The sequence below is a fragment of the Fukomys damarensis genome, unplaced genomic scaffold (assembly GCF_012274545.1).
Source record: "Fukomys damarensis isolate Sample0158 unplaced genomic scaffold, DMR_v1.0_HiC HiC_scaffold_16, whole genome shotgun sequence".
Classification (NCBI taxonomy): domain Eukaryota; kingdom Metazoa; phylum Chordata; class Mammalia; order Rodentia; family Bathyergidae; genus Fukomys; species Fukomys damarensis.
In genome coordinates, this window is record NW_022900928.1 from 29,480,783 (window position 1) to 29,493,122 (window position 12,340).

At 40.0% G+C, this 12,340-nt stretch overlaps 1 protein-coding gene across 1 annotated transcript; it reads left to right on the forward strand.

Moving 5' to 3' along the window:
- Nucleotides 1–9: 9 nt before the first annotated feature.
- On the forward strand, nucleotides 10–2,643 carry Gvqw3 (GVQW motif containing 3). Its single transcript, XM_019206250.1, is given in 4 exon segments — nucleotides 10–279; nucleotides 372–1,152; nucleotides 1,154–1,390; nucleotides 2,576–2,643. Coding segments are annotated over 2 exon segments (615 nt in total). The 5' UTR covers nucleotides 10–279; nucleotides 372–726; the 3' UTR covers nucleotides 1,343–1,390; nucleotides 2,576–2,643.
- Nucleotides 2,644–12,340: the final 9,697 nt, after the last annotated feature.

Consider the following 12,340-nt stretch of genomic DNA (forward strand, 5'->3'; position numbering starts at 1 on the left):
CCTCCCGCCCGCCCGGGACGCTGCCGCCTCCTTCCCACAATGCACCCTGACGCCCGGGGGTGCCCTCTCTTCCCTCAGCCTCCCTCCCCGCCCTCCTTTCCGCCGACTTTTAAGCGGGCGAGCACGCGCACTGAAAAGAGCCTGCCGGGGTGTGGCGAGATAGAGCCGCGACAAGGCGCAGGCGGACACTGCGCCTGCGCGCAGCCTAACTCGCAGGGTGGGAATTGCGCATGCGGACCAGCGCCGGGGACTAGAGCAAGCGAGTCCTGGGTTGTTCTGGTAGGTTTGGCGTGCGTGTGTTTAGCAGATTTGGGGCGAGTTTGCACGTTACATCACCGTTGCAGTTCTCCTATTGCTTTATTGTATTGCAGTAATCGCCTTACACCCCTAAGGGCAACGAAATCAGGACGACTTTGGTGACTGATTTGCAAGCTCAGTGGCAAAACTGTGAGCACCGGCTGGACCCAAACGTGGGTTGTGGAGGATTTACTATTGCCCAACTTTGCATCTACTCATTGGCCCCGTTAGCATCTCAGATTGAGCCTCCCTAGCCTCGACTACATGTTAAGCGGGGGAAAACTCAGAAAAGCACTGTTTCCTGGCGAGGCTTCCAGAGGATCAAAAGAATAGCGACATGATTATGTCTACTGTCCTATAGAGATTGGTCCCTCTGTCTTCCTCTCACGATTGTGACCTGTTAATGTTCCGGTGTTGTTTAATGACAAAATGAGTGATCGCTATTTAGAACAAAGGATTAGTATCAAATTTTGCGTAAAATTGAGCAAGTCTGCAAGTGAGACCCACCATCTGTTAAAAGAAGCCTATGGGGATGAAGTCATGTCAAGGGCTCGAATTTTTGACTGGCACAAAAGGTTTAAAGACGGGCGGGAAGATGTTCGAGATGATGCACGAAGTGGTCGTCCGGTCACCCACAGAACAGATGAAAATATCCAGAAAGTCAAGAATTTGGTTTGTTCAAACAGGCAATTAACAGTGAGGATGATGGCTGAAGAGTTAAATTTAGATAAAGAAACTGTTAGACTTATTCTGAAAGAAAACTTGAACACGAGGAAGGTTTCTGCCAAAGTTATGTCAGGTATTTTGAAGGACGAATCTAAACCTGGAAAACTTGAGTTTCAGTCTGATCTTTCAAAAAAAAACTAGGAAAAGTAGCTCATTGATGAGTAAGAAGGCAACAAGTTCTGAAACATGGAGTCATCTGCAAGAAGAAGCTGGTGAATCCCACCCCCAACTCTACTGTCCTGCTAGCCAGCTTCTGCAGGCCTCATCTTCAGCAAGCCCTTCCAGCCAGTTGGCTCAGGCTTGGTTCACATCATGGTGAAATGAGAGGAATCAAGTAGCTGAGCTTGAGCCAGGAAGCTACCTCATGGTTGGACCCTTTCATTTGCTGCTTACCTGCTTTCAGTCTTCTCTACCATTTATCCATACTTGTCATGGCCCTCCTATTTATTCTGTGATGGACAAGGGGGCCATCTTTCTTACTATTCACCCCTTTGTAGTGCTTTTGACTGTTAACTTCTGGTATTTGCTTGTTCTTGATTTCTTTTGCTCAACACGTTTGGATTTCTCTCTCTGCCCACCTCTCAGCTTGTTATGGCCGTTCTGTTCCTCTGTTCTCAGACTTCTGCCTCAAGGGGTCATCTATATTTCTGTGCCCAGGGGAGCATGCTGTTCAGGAAGGACCCCAAAAGAAAGCCTACAATTTCAGCCTGCTTTATATGCAAGGCTTGAGGTATAATACAAAAGACAAGTAGCATGCTGACATATTGAGCAGTGCTGGGCCTAAGGGGTGCCCTGGCCAAAATGATTGGGGGAGCCCCTCAGAACTCAGTGGTTGGCCACAAATGCTAATTTTCTGCAAGATACACTCCACACACTGAAGAGCTAGATTTGTTTCATTCTAGTCCTCTGCTTTGGATACCCACCCAGTTGAGTATCCCCTCTGCTGGAAGAGGAGAATCTGACCTAGAAAAAGATAAAGCAGGGGACCCAGGTCAAAACTGTTGTGTGAGGAGAAAGACTAGGTGATTCTTCAGATCCTAAATTAAAGCAGTATGTAGTCTGTGTACTACTTCCCACACAACAGCCTGTTTTTAGTTACTAACACCAAAACGGTCATAGTGTCAGTGTTCTTTGAGCACCTGCAGTTTTTAGAACATTCTTGGATGTTGCTGGTATCACCACGGGCAGACAGACTTCATGGAAGAGGTGGTTGTTGAATGAATGCATGAGGAAGGGTGCGACAAAGGACTAGAAGATGAGGGAAAGCTTCCCCAACAGTGTGAAACTTGAAACCTGTGTCAGTAGAAAATGATGACACTATTGGCTAAAATGGCAAAGTCTAAAGGGGAAAATAGTGGTGCTGCAGAAGGTGAACAGTTTGGGGTAATTTGCTTCCTTTTCTCTGCCCTGTGAGTATTTTATAAATTGTTTCTCCTGAGTCTGTGAGTAGGTTTATAATAACCCACTTACTTGATTATCTAATTTTCCTATCATACCCTATAAAGCAATCTTTCCATATTGAAACTGTCCTTTCCATTTCTGCTTCTACTAGGATTTATGGAATGGAACTTTTCCCAAGTGGCTTTCAAATAATACCATATAGACTGGAAACATCTCAGAGTACCTGATAGGAATCAGGAAGAAAGGAGGTAACAGCATTTCACAGTATTGACCACTGTGTTTGTTTTTGAGACAGGGTCTCACTGTATATTTCAGACTGGTCTTAAACGGATGGACTTGAGCACACAGCAATCTTCCTGCCACAGCCTCTTGAGTGTTGAGATTATAAGTATGTGTCACTACCCCAGTTGGTGTCTATTTTACCCAAGGATTTTGACACATAAATATCTCCCTTTATTTAATGAGTAAGGAAATAAACAATATTGGTTAATAAGAGAGGCTCAATACTCATTTGTTCCATAAAGTTAACGTTTGGTTCTCTTCTTTCACTTTACCATTTTTAAAAACTTACAAATTCTAACTCCTGTCAGTTTTGAGGCACCATGAAAGCTAGACTTTGTCCCACAAAGAGGAGATTATGTAAGAAACATTTTAAGTCAAAATGCAGTTAATAGACTTCCATCTACTTAGTAATTCCTAGATACTCCAGTTCAGAACCACCAAGTCTTCATACATTAAAAGAGATCCTAGGTTATCCTAAAAAGATTTGTCACCAGGGACACAGTATTTCAGTAACAAATCATCCACTGTTGCCTGTTGCATCTGTATTGCTGAACATATTAATCCTGACTCAGGTCTTGTGGTAACCGTTGCAAAATTGTATGTTCCTGGGCCCAGTCTAGGATCCCACAACACCTACAGGCATTATCTTCACCCTATTACAGGAGTCCTGAGAGAACATACTTCTGGACTTTACTGCAGTCCTTAAGTAGGACTGGAGTGACCTTGACAATGATACAAGACCAAGACCAATGTCAGAGTGTGAGTACCAGAAACACAATTGATCCAGATAGGGTTTGGACACAAAGATGCTGGAAGCAGGTAACTGGAAGTGTGAGTTTGAATTGCCCCAAGTGGCTGTTATGAAAATAATTTATTTCTTTAGATTATATTCAAAACAGTCAAGTTGAACTATCATTTGAATCCATTTCCCCTTTGCAAGCCTTCCCAGAAAATATTCAGGGATGCCTCTGATTTGGGGAAAGTAAAATTACTACCCTAATACTTATCCAGAGCAGAATGTCTCATGTGATTGCTCAGAATCACTAAAGCCAAAGCTACCACATGAAGTCCTCGGAGAGTTCTTAATATTCCTTATGTGCCCACCTGCCAAACCAATTTTATAGTGGAACCCAATCTTGCTGCTTAGGCCCCTTGAGTTCCTGGTCCTATGGTCTCAGATCTAGCCTTTGGTTTTTTTTTTTAGACCAGTTTGCTTTTGCTTCTCTGATTCCCTGGTACTTTGTTTTCTGGTTCTGGATTATATTTCTGAGAGCTTCTCTTGGTCACTTAACCATGCTTTCCCTTTGGTCATGTTTTTTTACTCAACTCATAACTATCTCTCTTCTGATTTTTGGATCCCTCTTCCGGCTCCATACTGGAGCTGTGTTGCTGTCAGGAGCAGAAATTGTCTGCTCCAGCCCTGGCCCCAGGTTACCTTCTTATCCTGAAGAAGCAAGGTAGAGCAATGTAGGGGAATGATGTGTTCTTGTTTTTCTTGTTTATAAGGGATATAATCCACCATCTGTTGCATTCCCCATATGCAACCAGTGTTACCAGTTTCTCAAGGAAGCAAGTTAGTTATCTCTGGTAACAAGAAACCTTTTTGGAGTGCTCATGTCCAAATTAATTCTCCCAGCAACTGTATTTTCCCTGACAGGATAAATTCCACCTAGCTGCAGGTTATCAAGCTCGTCTCTCTGTAGGAATACCAAGAGAACTGGCCATCTGTAAACTTTGACTATAATTTTCAAGTTTAACAGTCTGTGAATCTCTTTGGCTTTCAGGTTGATCTTCCCCACCATCATCCGCAATCTGGTTCAGAATCCACATGGAATGTTATGTGCCGCAACTGAAAGTCTCAGAGGAATAGACTCCTCCCAGGGGTGATTATCTCATTATTGATTTTATGTAATTCTCTGCCTCCCTTATTACCCAGCCTACCTTGCTTACCTTCCTAGTAATGGTCAATAAAGCAAAATTAAAATGTTCACCAAATCTTTGACTTAGGAAAACATGAGGATGATTCTGCAGTCCTGGATTCTCTGAGCAGTCCTCTTTCCCTGAGCAGAAATGTGATCTTTTAGGGAGAATATATGCCTGGGGAGTCCTTTCCAGAGCTTTCCTTACAGCTCCATTTGTTAGTCCACCTTTGCGTTTGGAAATGCCTGGATAAATCTGGATGCTAAATAACTTGAGGACAGCTAGTAATGGAGTGCAGTGCTACTGGGGAACTGTCTGTCACTGGATCACAAAGTTTTGCCTGCCCCACTTGGAAGTGAGACACTGCTCAGTTTGCTTATCCTCTGCAGATGTTTTCACAAGTAAATCTCACTGGGATACTTGGAATTGAGTCTCACCAAGGTCCCATGTAGCTCAATTAGTAAGAAACTCCTTTTGCTCTTGAACTGTAAGTTATTCTACATTCTCCAACTGCTGCTTCAGTTGGACCAGCTCTCCCATGATTTACCAGGCTTTTACATCTTATCTGAGGCAACCGCTGTATATTTATGCTTTCCAGTCTCTGCCTTATCAGATCTTTGCAATCACCCTTCTCCCACTGTAATATCCACAAACAAAAAAATATCTAGTGGAGAGTTCAATACCTCCAAGGACCACTTGGGTCTAGTCTAAGGGTTAGCAAATCTGTGAAGGGAACACCCTCAGCTTTGTGAGCTATATGGTGTCTGTTGCAACTGCTCAACATTTTAGTGCAAATACAGACATAGCTAATATGTAAACATGAACGTGGCTGTGTTCCAATAAAATTTTATAAATGGATACTGGAATTTCAATTTCATATAGTTTCTACAAGATATTTTTTAAAAATCTCCCCCCAGCCATTTAAAAATAAAAAGCAGCAAGTAAGGTGGCACACATCTATAATCTCATCACTTGGGAGGCTGAGGCAAGAGGATTGTCATAAGTTTGAGGCCCGCCTGTGCTACGTAGTGAGACAAAGAAATTATACCCCCACACCTCTAAAAAAAACATTCTAAGCCTGTGGACCATACAAAAACAGGCAGTGGGCCAAATTTGGCACATGGGCCATAGTTTGCCAATCCCTGATGTAATGCATGTACAGTATTCCTATAAAAATGATAGATGGTTGATCATTTTTCATCAGTAACATTGTTAATGGCAAGTTGATCTGGCAGTGTCTGGCAATTTACAATATAGGAATTGTGGAATATTGGAAGGAATCTTTATGAGGCCAGGAAAGTAAACTAGAGCTGAAAGACTGATTGACTGTTGCACTTTGACCATATTCTGGTTCACAAAATGAGTTCTCTGCTGCTTTTCATTTAAAATGTTACACAACTACTACCTACATTATTACTGTGTAATATCTCAAAACTTATTTTAGCAATACTGAAAATGGTGCCAAGTTGCAACCAACAATAATACAATTAACTAATGGTCGTTCCAAATGCCTTGACTATGGGCAGCATTTGAACAAGTTTATGTTATCACCTATTAAAATGTATACTAGGTGGTAAAACTCAATGAAAAAACATTTTGCATGCTTGTACCTTGTAACTGGTGCCAAAGCATGTCCTTTTAGGTATGTCCTAAAGTGATCTTATTGTGTTACCTTCATTTATACTAATTTTCCCAAATTGTAATAGAATCTCAGAATGAGCAGACCTTACCAAGAGTGTCTGACCAGCCAGTCCTGTTTCCTTGAGCCAGGATTGATTTAAACCGTACAGTGACTGAATACTCTTGGGGAAAAAAAGATTCTGTATTCACTCAAGTGTTTATTGAGTGGGTATATGTGCCTGATACAACATTGGACAAAAGGCCTTAGATTTGACTGCCTAAAATCTAATCATTACCCTTCACTTGCAAAACTTCTGTTTCATGTGCTCACACTAAGTCGTTGCTAACCACACCTGAAAATCAGTATGACCTTTGCTATATGCCTTTGTGCCGTGGTTGTGATGCCTGTCCAACTGCATTAATAATTTGAGGACTGTATATTCCACTTAAATTTTATTATCCTTTGTGCAAAACTATATTGGTAAAAAAAACATACTGATAATGTTGAAAGTGTAAATTGGCAACAACTTTCTGAAAACCAATTTGGCAATATCTATTAGGAACTTTAAAAATATTTATATCCTCTGATCCTCTAATTCTATTTCTGGGAATCTATCCTAAAGAAACAATCTAAAATACAGGCAAACTTTATGCTTAATAATCTAAAACTCCAACAGCAGAAAATTGGTTAAAATTATATTATGACTGTACAATAGACTAGTATGTTATTATGAAGAAGACTGTTTATAGAGTATTTCACAGCATGGCAAAATGCTTATGATGTTTAGTGAAATACGTGATACAAAATTGTGTATATTTGTCCAGAAAATGTGTTTTAAATTACTAAAAAGCACATGCTAACTCTAGGTCGCTGAATTATGGGTGTTTTAAATTTTTTCCTGGTTTTTATGCTTTAAAGAATATTTCTCCAAACTCTTTTACTTTTATTATCAATTCTTTAGAAAATAGCATTGAGAGTTGGCAATGGAGAATAGAGGCCACATCACTAGTTTGATCCATAAATAATTAACTGGAGGATCAACATGGAGGCTATATGATATTTATGTTGGTGGCAAGAGTGAAACAGAAGAGGAAAGATCCTGTCTTGAGAAGATATGACCAGAATCCCTACTTAAAACCAAAGTGGCTGTGAAAAGATACCATGATTGGCATGCCCATTTTATCTTGTCCTAGGTAGCTAAAATAATACTGGTACTTATGAGTCAACTATACTCTGGCAAATGGAAAAGGATATGAAATTCTGTCGGGTCAAATTAACCACCTTTGGATTTCACTCTCACATTCTGTCATACAAACTGATTTTTTTTTTTTTTTTGGTACCAGGTATCGAACTTGGGTCCTTGCACTTGTGAGGCATGTGGCAGAACCACTGAGCTAAATACCCACAAACTGAATTCTTAAGATGGATTTTATTATAGTTGATTCCCTGAAGAATTCTTGAGCCTTTCATAATTCTTTAGCATAGGAATAGCTTTCAATGTGCCAAGTCTACCTCCTCCCATACTGGGATATTCAGGCAACATGGATATACACTGTAGTATTTGTGTTCTACATTGAGAATATTACATGCAAATCATTAGTCATCTTAATGTTGCAATTTAAAATCAAGGTTCACAAATGTTTGTTTGTTGGTGTCCAGAATTACTGTATTTTTTGTCTGAAGAATAAGCATGTTGTGGAATTTCAAAGTGAAAAATTATTATTATTATTATTATTATTATTATTATTGTTGTTGTTGTTGTTGTTGTGTGTGCGCACATGCGTGCGTGGTACCAGGGATCGAACTTGGGACTTTGCGCTTGAAAGGTGGGTGGCAGAACCATTGAGCCAAATCCCTGGCCCTCAAAGTGAAAAATTATGTAGCTAATGCCTACCTATAGATGAAATTGTTATGTTGGAAAATGTATACTTAAACGTCACTTTAGTAAAATGATCATCATTTTAATGGTAAATATATCTTTTCGGTGACATTTTAAGTTTTCAAATGAATATACAAGGTGAATACATGCTTGATAGACATATAGGTTGTAGATTTATCAAGCTAGATGAGTTCTTCAAGATCTAAAGTGTTAACACCCTTGTTATAGGAAGAACAAAAGAGTGAGGTTTGGGTTTTAGTTCTGCCTTCCTTACTAGGTTTGTGACTGGGCAGTTCATTTGCACCCTCTGAGTGCTTCAGTTTACTCATCTATGAGAAAAATAATGGAGTTATTCAATTTTTCCATTCAGCAAATATGTACTGAGTACTTATGTGTATCTCACACTGTTCTGGATATAGCATATATTAGTAAACAAAATAAACTAGAAGACTTGAATTACTATTTCTTAATGAAAAGCTGTGTGCCCTTTTTTCTGTGCCAGACATTGGAGAACTGAGCAAAGTTTGCAGCATTAGAAGATTGGCTACTGCATTATTTATGGTGACCAGGGCATTGACAAAAAGCCAGGAAAAGGAGGGTTTAAAACTTATGCTTTGTTGATATTTTTGCTTGTGGTAGAAAATTCACAAAGTTCAGATGTGGGAGAAGTTCAAGCCTGGCTGGGCCAGGTGAGCTGCACTCCTATCTCCTGATCTAACTCAGAGACCTTACTAAGGCTGAGCTAACTCGCCTAAGTGCGTAGATTCTGGGTCCAGCAGTCTACACCTCTGCCCCTAGTCCATGACTCCTTCACCTCACCCAAGAAAAATCATTCTACCATGTCTCCAATAAGATATCGTCAAATGTTAAATGCTCCTCCCATGCTGCTCCCCCATGGTTGTCCCTATATAAGCCTGTGCATTTCCTGAATAAAGTAGAAGCGTTACAGAAACCTCCCCGGAGTCTGCTTGGTGATTCCACACCTTACCCTCCCAGTCCAAGCTCCCAAAACTTGTTCCTGGAGTGGACTTGTGGATGACAACATTCAGAAATATTTAAAGCAGCAGCAGATAGATGTTCACCCCTAGTATTTGAATGTTTCACCAGACCCATTTCTGTGCCTCAGCTTCTTGGAAAATATCCGTTAAATAGTCACTTATTGAATTCCTTTATTGAGCCTGGGGACTGTACTAGGCACAGAGGGTACAATCTTTGCTCTTAGCCAGTGTCTGACTTTGTGAGATAGGGAAAGAAGGGCCAGAGCTGACAAGATGCACCTTCCTACCTTATAATACTATTTTTCACACAGGGACCATGTAAGGAAGTTTTCATTTATAAAGAATTTTGAACTTAAAGTTGAAGTCATCCCTGAGGGTGATTGTGGAAATGAGAAAGTGGTGTATGTAAAAACAAAATGCACAGCACAGTGGTAACTGGCCTGTCTTTTGGATGTCTATCTTTAGTTCCCTTATGTAAGACCTGGAGCTCTGTCCACAAGTACTTGGTTTAGAATATTAATTCGTGGGAAAAACTGAACAATTAGGCTGTGGGTCAGTACCCCTGTATCTTGCTTTAAGAACTAGTAAGTGAAAATTCAGAATTACAACCCATCTTTGATGAGGAAATTGGCCCAGGAAGGTTGAAGGACTTTTTTCTTGGTACTGGGGATCGAGCTCAGGTCCTTGTGCTTGGGAGGCTAAAGGACTTTCTTAAAATCACATATCTAGTTAGTGAGAAAGCCAGGATAATAATGAAGGACCTTGAACCTTACTCAATCCAGTAAAGTTTTCCTGCTATGCCATTGGTAATAATTACCTTTACTAAAATGCTTGTTCTTAAGACATCTTTTAAAATAGTGCTCACCATGGCATTTAACAAATGGTTTACCAGTAGTTGATTTATACATAATTTTTAAGAAACATTTATAGCACAGAACATTGTACAGAGCGTTCCCTGGGGTATCCACATCCCCTGGTTCTTCTTCCAGGGTGTGTATTCATAAGTAAATGTTGGGGGCATCCTGTTACTCATTTTTTCCAGATGTTCTTCCAAAGTAGTGTGTTATGTTTCATGTTTTTAACATTTCTCATATGCATTTAAAAATCTGGATACATAAATCTTAATAAAGCTCTTAACTATCTCCTCTGTGCCGTCTCAGATTTCTGAGTGTTTGTGTTCATGACATGGTGTCTCAAGTCATGAATACTATTCACATAATTAGGGTTTATATCCCTAAACCCCAGCCTTGTATTTCTACATGTTTTGAAAATTCTTTACACTTCACTTGTAAATGCCACTACATTGTGCCATGACATTTCCATAGTAACATGTATTTAAAACAGGAAAACAGAAAGCTCAGGGAAATGAGAATGTTTCAAGTGAAGAAAGAAAGAAAACATGAAAAATAGTAGAACACATAAGATAGAGATGAGGGGGTTAGAGTGGGAGTTGTATATTCTGCTTCTAATTTGATGTCTCCTGGGAGCAGAATGTCCTGTGTGCTCATCTTGTTATATGATCACCACCCAAGTGGTCCACTCGGAATCATACTTTGACATCCTGTCATATGCACATCATTCCCTAATATTTTTTTAACATTGCCAACTGCAGCTAGACAGGTAGTCACCCACCTCTCACCCCACAATCCTGAAGTCCATTCCCTACGTTGCACATGTGATATTTGGTTTGATTTTTGAAAACCAGAGACTTGGACACTAATTATTTGAGCTTGCTCAGCCAAATCCTCTCTCTGGAATGCTTCTCTGCCACCATCCACCTGGCAAACCTACTGTGCACACAAGTCTCAGCCTTAAAACAGCTTTTCTTCCATCACCCCCATTGGCAAAGCAACCACCCTCCATGTACAGTATGAATTCTTATGTCAAAGAAACTGTAACAGTTAACTGGCTTTAATTATTTGCAAGATTTTTTTTAAATCTCCCACCAGCCAATAAACTCAAAAGCCAACCAAGTCTGATTCTTCTCTGTATTCCCTGTATCCAGGATTAATTTTGCCTGGAATTGCTCAGTAAATGTTTGATGGATGAATGAAAGAAGAAACTTTTATGGTAACTGCTATTTCTGTTGTGGTAATATTCACATCACAGAATGTGCCCTTTCAAAGGTGTTTAGTATATTCACAATGTTATATAACCATTACCATTATGTAGTTCTGGAACATTTTCATCAGGAAACCTCTTGCCTATTAAGCAGTCCTTCTCCATACACTCTTATCCCCAGCCCCTGGCAGCCGTTAATCAATTTTCTTTCTCTATGGCTTTGCCTATTCTGGAATTTTCATATGAATGGAACTATTATGGCTTCTATCTACATGTCCTCCCAAAGCCTCAAGCACTCATAGGTAGGGCTTTTCAGAGGTAGCTGGATTTAGGGTGTGTGAATGTGGATTAGGGTGTGATACTGGGAATTAAGGGTGTGTGGTACTGGATTAGTCCACTAATTGGTTTGTCATAATTCTGGGTGTGGGTAATGGGAAGCCCCACCCTGTGTTGGGTGGTATTACCCAAAATGCTTATAGCCTGTACAGGATAAAAGAGAAAGGCTTACTTGCTGCTTACTGCAGCCTACCTGCTCTGCCATCAACTCTTTCTTCTCTGTGATGCTCCTGTTATATCAACCTGGCCTGGAGCTGGCTGACTACTATGGACTGAATGTCTACAAACTGTGAGCCAAAATAAACCTTTCCTTCTTTAACTTTAGATGTTGGGTATTTTGTCTGAGCAATGAGAAAAATACCTAAGAAAGGAACCATGTAGTATACCACCTTTTGTGTCTGCCTTCTTGGTATATTTTCAGAATTCATGCATATTGCAGTATGTATGAATACTTCATTCCATTTTAGGAGCAAATGATATTCTGTTGTACTAATATACCATACTTTCTTCATTCATCCAATGAAGGGTATTTGGATTGTTTCCATCTTTTGGTCATTGTGAATACTGCTGCTATGAACATATATATACAAATTAGTTTTTGGTTTTGTTTTTGTTGTATACTGGGATTAAACCCAGAGCCTCTACACTGAGCTATATTCCAGTCCTATTAATTTTTTGAAACAATCTTGCTAAGTATGTGCAAGTTTTCCTTTTGCACACCTCTTTTCAGTTTTCTTAGTTATATACCTGGGAATGAAATTGCTGGATCATATAGCAATTCTATATTTAACTTATCAAGATACATGAGGGCTGGGGATT